This window comes from Gavialis gangeticus, unplaced genomic scaffold (genome assembly GCF_001723915.1).
Source record: "Gavialis gangeticus isolate Ggan-Ray unplaced genomic scaffold, GavGan_comp1, whole genome shotgun sequence".
NCBI lineage: Eukaryota > Metazoa > Chordata > Crocodylia > Gavialidae > Gavialis > Gavialis gangeticus.
Window position 1 is genome coordinate 12,129,056 of NW_017729004.1, and position 18,084 is coordinate 12,147,139.

Here is an 18,084-nt window from a genome sequence, read left to right on the forward strand (position 1 = left end):
CCCCCCCCCCCCCCCCCCCACTGCGGGGAATATCTATGTGTGTGGTGTGTGCAGTACTGCATACTGCATGTTCATGCTCATGTGGATGAGCCCATTGTGTATTCTAAGGTTTATGTCAACCAGTTATATGAGGTTAAAACTACAATTTTTTTAACTAGGATTTTTACAATGAGATCTCTTATAACATACACCTTATTGACTGGTGAAAGCTCTAAGCTTCCTGATACTTAGCATGTATGTAAATTCACAAGTTCAAAGTGCTGTACACTGGACCAAAAGCTTACAAGCTTTTGGGAACAAATATTAACACATTTAACTATCAGAACAACAGAGAAGCAGGTTACTGAGCAGTCGAGCAGATTTTCCTTTTGAACGATTTTTTTTTTTTATTATTAATGCAGCAGTAGTTTTTGGGCTATTCCATCCATCAGATAGTGTACTCTTATTTAACACGTCTGGTAAAGAACATGTAATTCTGTAAAATAATCCGCATTTTTATCTACTGTCTATATCTTAGTTTAATGCGCAGACGTAGCAAAAGATTACTGATTTTGCAGGTTCATGATGAAGGACACACAACAGACAAGAAAAACTCACCAATGGCTTCACATCTTTTGTGTGCATAAATGAGTGCCAAAAGGCAACACAATGACATATCGGTGTGACACTTTCTGGCATCCTCCAGCCACAAAATAGCATCTTGTATTTGACCTGAAAGACACGACAGAGGACTGGTTTACTCATTCTTATCGTTTTAGCAACCATTTAATTAGTTGTATACGGTAGCTGTGTGTTTTACTGATGTGCTAAGAGTCACAGGAGTTAGCTAGTTTCTAAATGTGTATTTGTTTGTATGTTGTCCTTACAGAATGTTTGCCACACCAAAGTGTTATGGAAGCACACAAATGTGATCAAGCCTGTAGTTCATCATCATTGGCTTAGCTGCCTATTACAGCAGAAGAAATAAGAACTGCTTGGAGATGAGTTGTTCCCTTCTTTCTGTTTCTTTCTAAAAATGGAAAATAAGATAGCGTACAGACTTACGTGTTCAGGGAGGCATGAGCTTTTGTAAGTGACAACCTACAGCATCACAGATGCTATACCATCAGATGCAGCAGGTTGTCACCTATAGAAAGCTCATGCCTCTCTGAATAAGCCAGCCTCTAAGGGTGCCTGTAGACATGCAGGGATGCTGCTTCAACACTGTAATTACAGCATGTTGGAACAGACTTGTTTAATTGCGTCTACTGAAGTGTGCTAATGAGCGTGCTCTTGTGTGTGCTCCTGCAGCCTCCACATCTTGTGCATTCAGCATCCCCACGCTTCAAAATAGTGGTGGGAGCACTTTAGCTAAAACTTGTCGAACAAGCTTTAGTTAAAGCGCCCCTACCAACATTCTGAAGTGTGGATACATGAGACCCTGCAGGCACTTTAGAGTGGCTCCAAGAGCCACTCTAATTAAAGTACTCCCACCCACCACTGCAGACCATGTAAAGATACATCCTGCTCTGTATAATTATACTGATACCATTTCTCACATGGACAAGCCCTGCATTCACTGTGTCATCTGTCCCTTCCCTTAGCAAGTTTGCAGAGGACACCAAGCTGGGGGGGTGTAGTAGATATGCTAGAGGGTAGAGCTAGGATTCAGAGTGACCTAGACAAATTAGAGGATTGGGCCAAAAGAAATCTCATGAGGTTCAACAAGGACACGTGCAAAGTCCTGCACTTAGGACAGAACAATCCCATGCACCGGTACAGGCTGGGGGCTGAATGCCTGGGCATCAGCTCTGCAGAAAAGGACCTGGGGGTTACAGCGCACAATATGCTGAATATAAGCCAGCAGTGTGCCCTTGTTGCCAAGAAAGCTGATGGCATACTGGGTGGCATTGGTAGGAGAGTTGCCAGCAGATCAAAGGAAGTGATTCTTCCCCTCTACTATTAGCACGGGTGAGGCCACATCTGGAGGGCTGTGTTCAGTTTTGGGCCCCTCACTACAGAAAGGATGTGGACAAATTGGAGAGTTCAGCGGAGGGCAACAAAAATAGTGAGGGGGACTGGGAGACATGACTTGTGAGGAGAGGCTGAGGCACCTGGGCTTATTTAGTGTAGAGAAGAGGAGACTGAGAGGGGTTTTAACAGCAGCCTTCAACTACCTGCAGGGGGTTCAAAAGAGGATGGAGCTGGACTGTTTTCAGTGGTGGCAGATGACAGAGCAAAGAGCAATGGGCTCAAGTTGAAGCAAGGGAGGTTTAGGTTAGATATTAGGAGGAATTTTCTCACTAGGAGGGTAGTAAAGCATTGGAACAGATGACCCACAGAAGTTGTGGACTCTCCATCCTTGGAGGTTTTTAAGACCTGGGTGGACAAAGCCTTGGCTGGGATGATGTAGCTGAGGTTGGTCCTGCTTTGGTCAGGGGGTTGAACCAGATGTGACCTCCTGAGGTCCCTGCCAACCCTCCTGTTCTACAGTTCCATGAACACGTCCTCTGCTGAAACTGAAAATGCAGAAATGATGTGAGACCCCCAAAAAACAAAAGAAGAAACCAAAGAAGCACCACTCCTCTTTCCCACCGCAGTCCATCCTTTGCATTTACCTAAATGTAACGCTGCATACGCCTTGAAAAACAGCCACACGGGACCACCGGCGCGCTCATCCAGTTCAAAACTTGCCGTACGCATCGCATGGTTGAAATATTTTTCCTGCGCATAAAATATCATACAAGCCTAGAGGAAAAAAGACCAAGAAAACTCATCTTATGTTATTATTATTATTGTTAATGTGCCACCCCTGTGAGGAGACTCTTGCCCGAGGAGGAGTGCTGCTGCCGGTGATTTCTGGCAGGCCGCACGGATTAATTCACCAGCCCGCGCGCCGCAGGAAAGGGGGCCTCTGGGGCAGGAGCGAGGGAGGTTCCCGAGAGAGGGGCAACACCAGGCCAAAACACCCCCTGGCAGTCTGCATGAGGCTGGCACACCGCCCGGGCCGCCTCGCGGCCTAGTACCAGGGCCTGGGGGTCGGGGCCCGTCATAGCGGCGGCCCCTTGCTGCGGGGAACACGTCCCCCGCCGCCGCGTCCTAGCAACCGGCGGCCCCGCCCCGTTGCTAGGTGCGTCACCATCACGTGAGGGGCGTGGAGCCTATCAGGGAGCAGCCAGGCCGGAGCCGCAGTCGGGCTCGGCGCTCGCTCGCTAAGGCCTGCGGTGGTGCAGCGCTAGGGGGGCGGGGCGTCCGGCAGCCGCCGCCGCCAGTGCTGCCGCGCCATGGGGCTCAGCTCCAGCTCGGAGCTGCCGGCCGGGGGCAGCGAGGGCTTCCACGTGCACGGGGTAGGGGCACCCCCTCCCCCAAGGTTGAGCAGGGGGCGACGGTTGGTGACAGTTGTGGGGGAGCCCCCCCTCTTCCCAAGGCTGAGCAGGGGGTGGCGGTTGGTGACGGTTGGGGGAGCTGCGCCCGTGACAACCGTGACGCGCTCCGCGGCTCAGTCCCGCCAGGCGCTCGGAGCAGACACACGTTGGCGCCGCGCCGCGAGGGCCCGGGAGCGCTGCGCTCTGCCCCCCGGCACCGCGGCCCTCGGGCTGGAGCAGGGCCAGGCCTCGCCCCGAGCTGCCAGCCGCGCTGTTTGCTTTAGGGAGGGGCTGGGCTGGTTTAACGTGGCCGCCCCAGGGTGTGTCGGGTACTTCTCGGTTGTCTTGGCCCTCGGTTTTGCAGTTCAAATGCTTGAGATTTCTTTGGAGCAGCGAGCTTCTTATTCTTATAATATTGGCTATGTAAGCTCAGCATTGCGAAGCAGGGTTAGTTACCCTCCTTGCAGAATGGTCACTGAAGTAAATTCTATGAAGTCCAGGGGGCCCTCGGTTTTACAGCTCAAATTCCTGAGATTTCTTTGGAGCAGTGAGATTCTCATTATTCTTCAGAAGAAAGGTGACGCTTTGATTTCTGGGCCTTGATGCCTGATGCCCTTGTGAATTTTAGGAGCCTTTTTGTGAATCTCTAAATGGGAATGGGGAGTTGTTGTTCCTATGAATTTGGTGGGACTTAGGTATAGGGCGGTCGTTTGATCCCTTGCCGACACGTTTGTCTGCTGGTGAGGTGAACGGGGGTGGTCTTTGGCTGTAAGTGCCTCTGTCTTGAGGGTGTTTCTGTTTCCTTGTCTGGGCTGTAGGTTGAGAAGTGTCTGGGAAGTCGGGGGCGTCCTGTGGTGGGACGAAAACCGAGTGGCGGCAGCATGTTGTGCAAAATTATGGCTGCTATAGGGGGTTTTTTTTAGGCCTGGAATTTGTGAGCGGTTTTATGGCCATGGAAGCTGCTTTCGTCCTCTGGACATATCAGAGTTCAGCGCAGAGCGACAGCAATGATCAGGGGCTTGGGAAGCATGACTTGTGAGGAAAGGCTGAAAGAGCTGGGGGTTATTTAGTTTGGGGAAGGGAAGACAGGGTGGGATTTGATAGCAGCCTTCTGGTACCTGAAGGGCAGCATGGAGAGGACAGAGATGGGCTTTTCTCTGTGGCTGGAAGGGACGGGCTTAGGAGCTGTGGCCTCAAGATGCAGCAGAGGAAATGTAGGTTGCAGGTTAGGAGGAACTTTCTGACAAAGAAGGTGATCAAGCAGTAGAACAGTACCCCTAGAGAGGTTGTGGGATCTCCATCCTTAGATGTTTTCAAGAGTAAGTTAGACAGACACTTAGCTGGGATGGTTTAGTTGGGTTGATGCTTCCTTGGTCGGGGGCTGGATTGGATGAGCCTGTGAATTCCCTTTCAGCCCTACTTTCCTATGATCTGTTCCTAACCTAATAAACTATAAACTACGAGATGTCCAAGACGAAGTGTACAGAGTAATGTTACCCAGTTCTCGAAAGCATCTGGTGTATTTTCAGATTCCTTTCATTTAATAGTGTGGTATAGAAAAATGCTGCCAGAAGATATCCAAACTTTGTTAGCCACAAAGGAGTCCTAATTATAGATCCCGCATTCTTTGTTTCGATTTCTGCAATTGATTCAGTAGCTTTCTGTTTAGTGTGACCATTCAAGAAATCCTTCCACAGATGTCTTGTAATGAGTTTCACTCATTTGGTTCAATCCAAATTCCGATACTAGATCTGCAGACCACATCAAGTACTGTTGGTGCATGATGTATATTAACTATTATAGATCGTTTGTATTGTACTGTAAACTGAAATTGTACAATTTTGTAGGTTCAAGAGAACTCTCCAGCTCAGCAGGCCGGGTTGGAGCCTTTCTTTGATTTTATCATCGCAATAGGACACACCAGACTAGTAAGTATTGGAAGAGACTCATCCTTAAAGTGTATTTTACATTTTTGTGCCCCTGTAGGGTACTGATTTGTCAGTACTGGAGAGTGAAGCTCTCCCTAATCCCAGTGGCAGCATTGCAAGTATCCTTATTATTTTCTACCAGTGTGCCTGAGCCGTGACCTGGAGGGCCCACTGTGGAGAAAGATAGATAGTTTCCTTTGATCTGTGGCGTTTCTGCTCCAATTGCAAGTAGCTTAGATATGTTTATGATGCAAACTGGCAATTGGAGGCTGGGCTAAGCACTAACCTCCTTTCTTTCAAATTCCTTAGTTTTTTTTCTTGACTAGAAAATTAATCTTAGAATATTCTCAAATGTTGGTGTTTAGCCTGTCAAAGTGATGTGTCAAGGTATGATCTGTGGCTATCTTGGACCTCATGCATGCCACCTTGGTACATGTTATGGCTGCTCAAAACTTGGTTGCAGCAGGGAAGGAACCCAGGTCTCCCTCTGTTCAAATGAAGGGTTCCTGTGAAAGGAGACTGTGAAGTCTTTTTGCTTTTGAGAAGGAAATGGATGTCACTCATGCTGAAGGAGTTGCCACTGTTCCTCAGTTGAAGCAGACTTCACTGATACAGGGAAGAAACTGGCAACAATTTGTCTGTACAGCCCCAGGCTGTATCATGCAGATATAGACTCCCTGCTGGCTCTGGAACCAGAAGCATTCAGCAAAGCCTACTAGGCTGTGTATACCAGTAAAGCTGTACTAGTACAGCTACACTGCATCCAGTTCTGGAGCTGATAGTGGGTATATCTGTGCCATACAGCAGTACCCTGAGAGTGAAGTTTGTGCCAGGCTGTTTTTATAAAAACCTCCTTATTTTTTTAGAAACTAGGAAAAACTACGGAAAGCAAAACTAGACATGACCCAAGATGTGGTCCAGTTTCTATTAAAATTAGTAGGACCTGGGTCAGGCTGTCAAAAATTTGTATGGCAAAAAAGAAAGCAGTGTTTGGGACCTCCTATACCTCTTTCTTTGTGGGGCTTTGTGGTCTCTGACTCCATGCTGGGCTGCCTTGGTGTCTTGCTGGGTTCTTCCAGCTTGTGATTTTTTGGGGATGGAGTTGTGGTGCAGTGTCCTTGGAGACCAAGAAGTCAGTACTACTGTCTTTCTCCCTTGGTGAATTCTGTTTAACTAGTCCTGGGTTTTGATCTGAACCTTGACTGGTATTAAAATAATGTTTAGAAAATCTTTCGCTGATGACCTGCTTGCTACTTCCACAGTCCCTAGGTCTATTTGGCCTGTTTTCTAGGCCTCATGACTCCCTGGTGGACTAAAGGACTAATCCTTTAGCATTCTTTCCAGCTGTTTTTTCTGCTGTAGGCTAAATATCAAAATCACTTATTTGCAGGTGGTTGGATCTCAACACTTGTTTAAACTATTTATTTTAACACTTGGATAAACATGAGAGATAATCATTAACAAGTGGGCAGCTGCCATGTCACCAGTCTGAACACTAGATGTAGAGAATGCAATCCGTGTCTGCATTTCTTATGAAAGAAAAAAACTCTTAGGTGTCATAGGCCAAATTCTTTCTTTTTTTACTCTGTGATCAACAACATTTAAAATAAATCCTCACAACTGTGAAGATCTGCCTTGTGCCACTGAGAGGGAAACTGAATTCCTTTGGCCTTCCTTGCTTGCATGAGCCTGGATATCGTGTTGGAAATTGCAATATAATGCAATGAGGGACCAGTCACTCCATTAACTGGATGGAAATAGTGATAGCTATAAGGAACTTTATAACTAAATTATAACCAGTTACTACTAACTTTTATAAGATACCTGTTTTCAAAGTTGTTGTGTTGGAGGGGAAATGAAAGGATCAAAGACATCATACAAAGCATGGGGCTCAATCTTCTGGCCCTACAGGCTGGATGAATGGCATGGGCTGAGTTTGCAGGTTTTCACATTGGCCTGGCCCCCATGTACCAGCACAGGGTCACATAATCTAGCCAGGGGGCTCCCCACGGATCTGGAAATTTGGCAGTAGGGGAGTGGTAGTTAATGTTGGCACCATTCATGCCAAATACTGGACCTGTGGGAAGACCCATGGGCTGGGTGACATGGCCTTGCAAGCCATAGGTTGAGCACCACTGATAAATAGCACTGTCTCTTGATATGCATTTATACTCCAAGTCTCCTGTAATCGTCTGAAGCTGTTCTATTTGCATTACAAGAAAGTGAAGTTGGAGGAGTGATAGTAATGGGATTGAGCAGTAGTGAATAACTTTGCTCAGGGTTAGACTCTGTTATCTTGTACATCTAATGGAAATGGTTTTGTTGGGGGCAGCAGCAAAGCCCTGGGTGTTGCAGTGCTGCTTCTCTGAAGCCTGATGTTTTTACATGCCTGATCCATCTAGAAAGGAGTATTTATTTTTCCTTAGAATAAAGAAAACAACATGTTGAAAGACCTGCTGAAAGCGAATGTTGAGAAGGCCGTGAAGCTGGAGGTCTATAATACAAAAATGATGAGAGTGCGTGAGGTGGAGGTGATCCCCAGCAACATGTGGGGAGGGCAAGGGCTTCTCGGAGCCAGCGTGAGGTTCTGCAGTTTCCAAGGAGCCAATGAGCATGTGTGGCATGTTCTGGTGAGCAAAAAAAAAATTCTGTGGCTTTTGGTACATATATAATACTCGCTATATAAACTCAGCATCTCAAAGCACAATTAGTTACCCTCCTTGCAAAATTATCAATGAAGTAAATTGCATGAAGTCATGGCAGCCCTTGGCTTCTCAGTTCAGATTCCTGAGATTTCTTTGGAACAGTGATAGTCTCATTATTCTTCAGAAGAAAGGTGACATTTTGATTTCTGGGCCTTTATGCCTGATGCCCTTGCAAATTTTTAGGAGCCTTTTCATGAGTCTCTGAATTGGAATGGGAATTTTTGTTTCTCTGAATTTGGTGGGATCCTGTGACCCTAAGAATATTCTTAGGAGAATGAAGCTTTGGTGGTGCTGGAGAGCCTGCTGAGTGGCTTGCTGCTCTTAATACACGGAGCCTTTCAATGCTACTTTTAGTTCACATTTGCTTGCTAAAGTACCAGCACTATTGAAATTGGAGGAAGGGAAGAACAGGAGCTTTTTTAAGTTGTCTCAGCCAGTGGGAGGAGCTCCTTTGGAACTGGGGAATGTAAACCTGGGAAATGAATAGTATCATCACCAGCCCCTCTTCCAGAATATCTATCACTTTTTGTTTTCTAATTTGCATTTTATTAGCATGTGAAGAATTGTTAGCAAAACGCAAGCATTCCAATTGAATTGGCTTCTTTAGAATGGCTGAACTTTATTTAAAAACCAGATAAAAGCATGCAGAAAACCTTTATTGTTAAAGTTAAAATCAGTATTAGCTTTGTGGAAAACCAGAAGATTCTGGGAAGTGTCTCTAGCAAAAACTGACTCCTCTTGTGACTGCTTTCTTCTCTTGCTGATGTGTATATTGAGGTTTAGGAAGAGACTGCACTTTGATTTTATATTGAAGTTTTAACTGGTTGAATTTTAATGAACCTTGACAGCCAGGTACTGCTTCTAGATGTAACTTGTTCTGAAAATTCTAATCTATTTAAAGAGAAATCTTCTTCCCTTGTCACTTTTCCAGAGTTATATTTTTCACCTTCTGCTATTTTACCCAACTGCAAAGGAAAGTGACCTGTAATTGTTTTCCAGGATGTAGAGCCAGCTTCTCCTGCAGCTCTGGCTGGCCTGCTACCCCACACGGACTACATTGTTGGATCAGATCAGATTTTGCAGGAGGTAGGGCATGGTCTTAATCACTGATGTATTTTGTGCATTTAAAACATGGTAAGAGTTGCGGCTGCTTTGAGTAGTAGTGACAGCTCTCTTTACATGACCCCTTTATACTAGATCAGTGGTGCTCAACCTTTCTGTCTGGCAGGCTGGATGGGCAGTGCCTGATCCCTCCGTGGACCAGATCTGGCTGATTGACCCAGTGTGGCACCTGAGGCAGGTGCCTGGCCACACAGTGGTGAGGGGGACAGCCAGCAGGCTGTCGCTGATTTTGATTCAGCAGAGATTCGGCCTGCTTTGGCGGCTGAATCTCCAAATCCGAATTGAATCAGGAGACCCATTAATCTCTCCAAATCGAATCGGAAGCCTCTGATTCGATTTGGAGAAATTCGATGATTCGGACATAGCTTTATATGTTTGTTCTTTTTTCTCATACCTCAAGGTACCAGCTGGCTCATGAATGCTGAGATGGTGGGGCAGATGGAGTGTCCCACGGGAACGCTGTGTGTGTGTGGGGGGGGGTCCCCATCATGCTCCGCTGTGGACCTGGAAGTGGACCAGAAGCACTTATGGTCCACTTCTGGGTCCACCGTGGAGTGCGTGGGGAACAACACCCCCCATTTGCTGAACCAGGGGCATGTGAAGGGAATTCCCTGCACTCCTATGGGACACTTCATGTGCCCCACCATCTCAACGTTCATGAGCCACGCCTGGTACCTCGAGGTATGTAGAAAAAACACACAAAGCTGTGTCTGTGGCAGAATCTCCAATTCTCTGAATTGGAATTGAATCTTTGGATTTGGCCGAATCGATTCAGAATCGATCCCCCCCTGAATGAGGATGAATCTGAATCAAATACGGCCTGCTTTGCATACCCCTAACACCCGTGCCCCTGATCCAGCTGTGGTTTGCAGGGGGGGGCTGTCCCTGAACCAGTTGCACAGGGGGAGGGGGCATGTCCTAACATAAGCTATCACTATTCCCTCACTGCCAAATTGCCTGTTCTGTGGGGAGCCATGCAAGGCCAGATTCCAAGGCTTCGGAGGTCGCATTTGGCCTGTGGGCCAGAGGTTTAGCACCCATGTACTAGATTATGAATCTAGTTGCCTCTGAGATCAGATATCTGTGACTTCTTAAAGGGAGGAATTAATAGGAAGTAGTGAGTATGGTCTTTCCCTTTTAAAAATGGCTCTTTGAAGTGGGGAGTTGGTGATAAAATGTTGTGAGAGTTAACTAAGTGTGTTTTGTGTCTTATCAGTCAGAGGATTTTTTCTCCCTAATTGATTCCCATGAAGGGAAGCCACTGAAGCTGATGGTCTACAATACTGAAACAGATTCCTGTCGAGAGGTAGTTGTAACACCTAATGGAGCCTGGGGTGGAGAAGGAAGGTACTGATAAGTTGGGTTTTGTAAATAAATTCTTATTTTTACGTGGCATCACCAATTTCAATTTGTTGTTTTTGGCTAAGCCTTTTTCTCCTTAACTCCCATAAATTGCTCTCCTCTAATGTTTAAACAATGGAAAACAATTGAGAAGTGTGAATTTGGCATATCATGGGTCTAATCCTTTGCCTGTTGAAACCGGTAGCAGAACTCTGACTTAAATAGTAGAAGGCTTGGGCTTTATATACCCTGCAGTCATGTCTTGTTTGGAATAGATTTGTGGGAGGCTAAAAGCAGAAAAATACCACTGTAACAAGGATGATGGAAATTAAGATGTTTCCACTTTTGAGTCTTGTTTGTCTAAAGCCAAAGTTCAAAGAAATTCTGGGGCATTGCTGTTGCTTCTGTTTAATAGCAGCTGCTCTACCTGCAGCAGCATATTGCTTCTGTGTGCTAAGAAGTTTGAAAGTTTTCTGTGCTTTCTATTTCAGAATTCCTAACTGAAACCATTTGTCTAATCAGCCGGAGCAAAAGTGCATGTTTAATCTCTCCAGGTTCTTTTACTCTGCTCTTCTCATGTAGTTTAGGATGTGGCATTGGATATGGCTATCTGCACAGAATTCCAACGCAACCTGCTCTGCCAAAGAAAAAGCAAGAAAGCACACCACCTTCACCCTTGCCCTCAGAAGATGGAGCTCATGTACCATCTGTACCCTCCACCAATGGCTACATGGAGGTAAGAAGTTTATGCATCTCTTTAGAGTGCTCTGTGAAGTTATTTCTGGGCATTTATGAATGTATAACAGGCTAGCTAGTATGGAAGTGAGCTGAGTGAAAGTTGAGTCCAAGGTGTAAGGCAATGAGAGAGGGGAAGATCAGTGAGAGATGAACCCCCAGATGTCTGGGACTACTACAAGTACTCTTTCATGTTATAATTGAGGACATGGTTATAATTCCTCTATGGCCTAGATTCAGCAAGATTTGTGTCTTTATCCTATCTAATTTGGGTTAAGTGCTGCATATGGATCTAACCTTTGAAGACCATTCTTGTGTAAGTCTGTGCTCCCTAAGCAGTGTTTCATGCATGGTATATTTTTAGCCTGTTTAACTGCTTGATACTGATTCTATAGTAGCCATATGGGTTTGAGGTGTGTTAGTCCCTATCTCATCCTGCAATTGGATCTAAAGAGATGCAGCTTGGGGGGAGGGGATCTCAAGCTGACAGCCCTATAACTTTTATATTTGAGAACAGGGGGCAGAGCGTTCACTTATGGGTCTTTTTAGATGTCAAGAAAAAGATGTGTTGTGTTTTCCCTTTGTTGTGTTTAGGCTCCGCTGTTAGCACCTAACACAGAAAATGACAACTTTGAAAATATTATGAACTTGGAGCCATCTACAGATGAAGAAATGAGTGGTTTTTCAAGGGAAAGCTCCCTTTCTCCTCCTCCTCCTGTCCAAAGAGTTATGGATCCAGGTAGGATCTTTGTATTAATGCCTATGTTGAATATATACCTCCTTAATCCTCACTTCTCTCTGGACTCCAATCCATCATTATTTAAATATAGAAGAAATTTGATCTCATATTTTTCTTTAAAAATCAAGGGAATCAAAGGTAATGAGCTAGAATTGTAGTAGGATTGGAGTGGTGGTGTTGCCATGATGGTCTGGGATATATACAAGAGGCAAGGATTTTTAGTGGTATCTTTTACTGGTCCAACTATATAGTTCAGAGGGCTGTTGGACAACCTTCCAGGCATCAAGTGCCCTTCAGGTCTAAGGTCTGATGCCTGAAAGCTTGTCCAACAGCTCTCCAGATAGCTGGTCCAATAAAAATCCTTGCCCTTGTTCCAGAATGGTGACATTCACATGTTTGATTTATCACCTGGATCCAAAGTTCACTGTAATCAATGGAAATTTTTTTACTGGCTTTGGCTCAGGCCCTTACAAATTGAAGAAGGGTACTTTGAATGAATGCTTTTTTGGGACACCATCTTTGTGCTGCAACCAGAAATGCTGCTGTGAAATATGCACTGCCCGTGTGGCCCAATTCATCATGCTGCACTCCTCAAAACAAGGTCATGCAGCTGCCTTAGTGCCCCATAGTATAGTCTCTGGCTTGCACCTGCTTATGGCTTCTATAAAAATGACTGCTTGACTTTTTGGGGGATTTAGTGCACATGGAGTGGGAGGGAGTAGCTGGGGTATTTATTTGGGTATGGCATAGAGGCAGCAGGAGCAAACCTTAGTGTTCCAGCAACTTTAGCTTGTGCCTTTTCCAAGGGAAAATTTCACTGACTAGGAGTCAGATATGAAACTTTATACCCAGAAAAATACTTACAGCTGAGTTTAAAGCTAAATCCTACCTTGTTCTTACTTGTTTAGGCTTTCTAGATATGTCTGGAATTTCATTTCCTGAACTTACGGACTTAACAAAAATGCCAAATACATCTCCATCTATTCCCTTCAACTTGTCGACAGAAGACTCTTTGTCAGAAAATGAAAGGCTAATGAATAGTGGAACGGCTGCTTATTTTGGTAAGCGTGTATAAAATGGTCAGACTGTTTAGTTCACTTGGTTCCACGCAGGAGACCCTTGTTCTCAAGAAGCAGAGTTATGCTTCTTGAGAACGTGTACAATTTATTTATTTTGGGCAGACCTTACAAGACCTGCAAAACCTTAAAAGACCTGCAAAACCTTACAAGAAATGCAACTAAAACCAAAGGAGGGGAAATAAAATGAGCAGGTTGATTAGCCAAAGGCCTCCAAATCTGATGGGGAAGTGTGGGTTGTAAGTGTGTGTGTTTTGTATTGGGAAACCTTATATTTAGGGTTTCCTAAAAGTGAGGATTCATATTTAAAATGTCTGGGTGTCAAGGTGCAAAAATGTTATATCCAGATCTTGTAACTCTTTATTGCAATGAGACTTTTGTAGTAGATTCCAAGTAGTTGAATAACAGACTGTAGTGAAACTGTATTCCTTTAACGCTTCATATCTGTTTTCTTTCATAAAGATTTTCATTCTTTTGACTCTCTCCCTCTTTCAAAAAAGAACAGACCATGATTTTAGCTTGAAAACAATTTTCCCCCTCTTTCAAAGAGAATGAAACATCAGAAATACAAACCATCCTAAAATGTATATTTCAGGATTTTAAGATTACCCCAGTTCAGAACTGAGCAGTTGGTTCATTTGTCTAATGGGTGGCAGGCTTGAAATCAGTGAACAAGGAGTCTTTAATTTCTGAAAAAGGGGGCTGAACTTTGCTTAAGTCAGGGGTGTCCAGCCTTGGTGCAGGCAGGGGCCACATCTTGCACTAGTCACAGGCCCAGGGCCACACATACCATAAGGTGCAAGTGTAAGTTTGCATTGCTACTTCCCAGTCTGTGTATTTGATGCACTTTTTTGATTTAGGAATTATTTTCTTTTCTCAGAACATGTCAAAATGTCAGTCCCCGAAGAATTAGCCACCACTTTTGATGGTGCAGTTCCACAGTCTGAGATGGACCATTTGATGCCTTCAGTTTCCCCATTACCATCCTTTGTTCTTCCTAATGACATTACTTCAACAGCAACACTAAGAACAAATTCCAGTGCTCAAGAAACAGAATTACTCTTGGACAGTGTTGACAGCCCATCAGCCACTAACCTGCTGGACCCTGAGAGCAACGAACAGGCACAGGAACCCAAAGAAGCAGTGACACAAGATGAGCATTAGAAAGGATGCCTCCTTCTGCCATATGCTGTCCTACTACAACTCAAACGTTTGCTGTTTTATCTCTTGATAACTGCAGCTGTTCTATTTTGTTAGACTAAGCGGTGCTGTAAAAATATACTGGGAAAGCATACAGCCCCCTTTCCCCCCCAGACAGTACTTGTCCTATTGTTCTTGCTTCTCAGCAGTATGCAATACATTGAACTTCATTTAACTATTATTCAAATACAAATCAGAAAATGGAATAATCTGGCAGTGATAGGAAGGCTTGCATTTTTCCACTGTCAGTACGTATAATGAGGTTTATGTTTGCTTTTAATTTGTTATTTCTAATAAGTAAAGTACTGTAGTTGCCTTTGCTTGAAACAGCTTTTAATTACCACTTTTCCTAGTATCTTTTATAGCATTGGAGAAAATGCTTCTCAATATTTTGACTTGCTGAAAAATAACTTTTACAATTCAGGCCTGTTCCTTCCAAAAGCACCTTTCCTATTTTTAGACTAACACTACAGATTTTTTTTTATCTATGGTTTGTGTGATGAAAAATTTAAAACAATTTTATTTAGCTTGTTTGGGAACTGGAGGAAAGTTCCTTGCACCTTCCTCTTGGGGATGTGTAGGGATGGACTTCCTGGCTGTCACAACATTGTTTTCACAGGAAATGAAGGGAATGGCTTAAGTTAAAACTGTAAGCAGTTGTGATCTGGCATTCATTTCACTGTGAGACATGGTGCTGTCTTGCAAAAACCATTGTAATGAAGTTGCAAAGGGAATGTCGTGGTGCATGTTGGACATTGAATTTGATTTCAGCTTGATAAATTAAAAGCGGTAGCTCTAAGGTGCATATGGAGTTGATTATGGGATCATTTTTAAATAGAAAATTGATATTCTAATAGACTTTGAAGCAGTGAATGGATTTATAACTTAACTTTTATTAATCTCTTCTGTTTTTCCCAGCTCCTAACTATTTTTGGTACAAAGCAGTAGGGTAAAGACACTGGAATAAACATTCTGTGCAACAGTCTGCACTGCTTTTAAGTTGACGACTTATTGTTTCTATAAGTCTATGCCTGTTGTATCTGTAAATGTTTGCTTTACACATGTAACTTGGTTACTATTCAGCCAGTTTCATAGCTCAGGCACCATCCTTCTGGGAATCTTTAAACATAATAGACCCAATTCTCTTTTTGTATGGGCATTGATCTCAGATGCCACCACTGTCATCACTGTTATAAAGAAAATTGGGTCTAGTTTTGTACATGTAAAATTGAAAATGCAGCCTACTTGAAGCACTCTGCATGGCAAGAAACATGTTTTTTCCATTCAGGGGTACTGTACTGAGACCCAGCATTACTTATCTATCAATCTCCAGAGAAGGATTAGTTTCATTTGGCAGATTGATATCAACACTTAAGATGACTGGGGGTCTGCCTGTCTCTGTGCTTCTGGTTGTAGGTGAAGTCATAATACAAGGGCTTAACACTCAACTGGTGGAAGTTCTCATTGCATAAAGAATTTCCTGAAGCTTCTTTAAATTCTTCTAAAATCTAGGAAGCACAGCACCAGTACAGAGTATGTGAGGGTGAAAGGATTTCAGCCACCCTGCTCATACAGCAAGGTGTATTGCAAGTACTAAGTATAAGGCATTCTGCTTTTGAAATATTTTCAATCTATCTATAACTTCATTATATAATCCTTAAATTGCTTCTCAGAACAGCAGCAAAAAACTATTTTTTCTAGATGTGAATTTACATATGTGATGCTTAACATTGATGAAATAAAAGTCCTGTAACATAAGCTATTGGTCAAGCATTTCTATGTTCAGTTTTACTGGTTTCAGAGCATGCTCAAAACTTCCCTTCTTCAGGTAAATGACGACTAAGGTAAGGATAGTCTCATTCAAAACTTGAATGTAAAAGCAGCTCAATTTTAAGGAGCATTAAGGACTTAAGCTAGCCTAGTTAGATGTTTGTCACTCTAGCTGTAGCTGCAAGCACCACTTTAGCACTGACATTCCCCATTCTGGAATTTCTAATCTAAAATTGCAAATAACTTAGTAATAAATCATCCTCTAAGCTGGGGAAAGCATGTAAAAAAGCCTTGCACTAGAATTGGATCTTAGGGTAGGAAGCCTTGGATGATTGCTGTAACAGTAAAACTCCTCTCGTCATGATTTTAAGATGCCAGAGCTAAATGTAAGCTAGGTATGGTTATCATGTTTATGAACTCTGGCAGGGGACATTCATTATATCAGCTAGTTAAGGATATGTGGTTACAGTCTATCCACAATTTCTGGGACTCAGTAAGAACCAAGGAGATGTCAAAATGATGCTTGAACCCAAATTTCTAGCAGAAAGCAACAACAGGAATTCTAGAAAATTTGTGTTGAAGGACTAGATGATCATAAGGTTATCTAGTCCAACTCCGAGCAGGACCATTCCAGCCAAGGTTTGTCAAGCCGGGTCTTAAATCTCCAAGGATGGAGATTCCACCACCTCTCTGGCAAACCTGTTCTAGTGTTTTACTACCCTCTTAGTGAGGTTTTTTCCCCCCAATATTCAACTTAAAACTTTCCTTTCTGCAACTTGAGACCATTGGCTCCTTGTTCTGTCATCTGCCCACAATGAGAACAGTGCAGCTCCATCTGCTTTAGAACCACCTGGCAGGTAGTTGAAGGCAGCTTATCCAGTCAGCCCCCAGCCTGTACTGGTGCATGGCCTTGTTCTGTCTTAAGTGCAGGACTTTGTACTTGTCCTTGTTGAATGTCATGAGGTTTTTTGTTTGTTTTTTTTGGGTGCAAACTGTCAATTTGTCTAGGTCCTCCAGTTTGTTGAGCTATTGATTACTACCCTCCAAGCTTGATGATCCAGCCAGTTTTCTATCCACCTTACATCCATCCACCCTATACTTCCTTAGCTTGCCTCTGAGAACATTGTGGAAAACCATATCAAAAGCCTTGCTAAAGTCAAGGTGTATTATCCACAAAGCCAGTCATTTCATCATAGAAGGTAATCAGATTGGTCAGGTATGGCTCACCCTTGGTGAATCCATGCTGACTGTTCCCAATAACCTTCTCCTAGTGCTTAGAAATGGATTCCTTGAGGACCTGCTCCATGATTTTTCTGGGGACCAAGGTGAGGCCGAGCAGTCTAGTTCTCTGGATCCTCTCCTTCCCTTTGTTAAAGATGGGTGTTACATTTGCCCTTTTTCAATCACCTGTGACCTCTCCCAATCACCCAGAGTTTTCAAAGATAATGGCCAGTGGCTCTGCAGTCACATCAGCCAGCCCCTTCCACACTCGGATGCAGCATGTCCAGCTCCGTGGACTTGTACATGCCCAGCTTTTTTAAGTAGTCCGTAACCTGTTCTTTTGTGACTGGCAGCTCTCCCCCTCCTCCCCAAACTGTTGCCAGATGCAGTAATCTGGGAGCTGACCTTGCCCCTGAAGACTGAGATAAAAAGGGCATAGAATATTTCAGCCTTTTCCACATCATGTCACTATGTTGCCACTGCCATTCAGTAAAGGACCCACACTTTCCTTGATCCTTCTCTTGTTGCCAACATACTTGTAGAAACTCTTCTTGTTACCCTCAATGTCTCATGCTAGCTGCAACTTCAATTGTGCTTTGGCTTTCCTGATTTCATCCCTGCATGCCTGAGCAGTACCCTTATACTCCCTAGTTATTTGCCCAAGTTGCCACTTCTTGTAAGCTTCCTGTTTGTGGTTTAGCTCACCGAAGAGCTCCCTGCTAAGCTAAGCTGGTCTTCAGTCATACTTACTAATCTTCTTGCATGTTGGGATGGCTTGTTCCTGCACCCTCAGTAAGGCTTCTTTAAAAAAATGAAACCAGCTCTCCTAGGCATGTTGTACACAAGAAAATATAATACATTACAATGGTCCTTGCTACCTGTACACACCACAGGGCTTAATTC

General features: G+C 44.0%; 2 protein-coding genes across 3 annotated transcripts in view; one reads left to right on the plus strand and one right to left on the minus strand.

Annotated features, from left to right (window-relative positions):
- TTC21A (tetratricopeptide repeat domain 21A) overlaps nucleotides 1-3,086 on the minus strand; it is a 68,679-nt gene extending 65,593 nt beyond the window's left edge. Inside the window, 3 exon segments of the mRNA XM_019507937.1 lie at nucleotides 598-711; nucleotides 2,598-2,727; nucleotides 3,006-3,086. Coding sequence (XP_019363482.1) covers nucleotides 598-711; nucleotides 2,598-2,727; nucleotides 3,006-3,032 — 271 coding nt within the window. The 5' untranslated portion in view covers nucleotides 3,033-3,086.
- A 114-nt stretch (nucleotides 3,087-3,200) lies between these two features.
- Nucleotides 3,201-15,948, plus strand: GORASP1 (golgi reassembly stacking protein 1). 2 transcript variants are annotated; one of them, XM_019508096.1, is made up of 9 exons: nucleotides 3,201-3,326; nucleotides 5,192-5,272; nucleotides 7,699-7,902; nucleotides 8,977-9,063; nucleotides 10,316-10,446; nucleotides 11,023-11,176; nucleotides 11,770-11,914; nucleotides 12,823-12,975; nucleotides 13,851-13,998. In XM_019508096.1, the coding sequence occupies exons 1-9, from the start codon at nucleotides 3,264-3,266 to the stop codon at nucleotides 13,901-13,903; spliced, it is 1,071 nt and encodes a 356-aa protein (XP_019363641.1). In that variant the 5' UTR covers nucleotides 3,201-3,263; the 3' UTR covers nucleotides 13,904-13,998. The 2 variants fall into 2 exon arrangements, with proteins under 2 accessions (XP_019363641.1, XP_019363640.1); XM_019508095.1 differs by having other exon boundaries at nucleotides 3,203-3,326; nucleotides 13,871-15,948.
- Nucleotides 15,949-18,084: the final 2,136 nt, after the last annotated feature.

Bases quoted from the DNA above. Each gene is read 5' to 3' on its own strand.
- GORASP1 (XM_019508095.1), top strand. From the start codon at position 3,264: ATGGGGCTCAGCTCCAGCTCGGAGCTGCCGGCCGGGGGCAGCGAGGGC. The intron at 3,327-5,191 runs GTAGGGGCACCC...ACAATTTTGTAG, and splicing joins AGGGCTTCCACGTGCACGGG to GTTCAAGAGAACTCTCCAGC. The intron at 11,177-11,769 runs GTAAGAAGTTTA...TGTTGTGTTTAG, and splicing joins CCACCAATGGCTACATGGAG to GCTCCGCTGTTAGCACCTAA.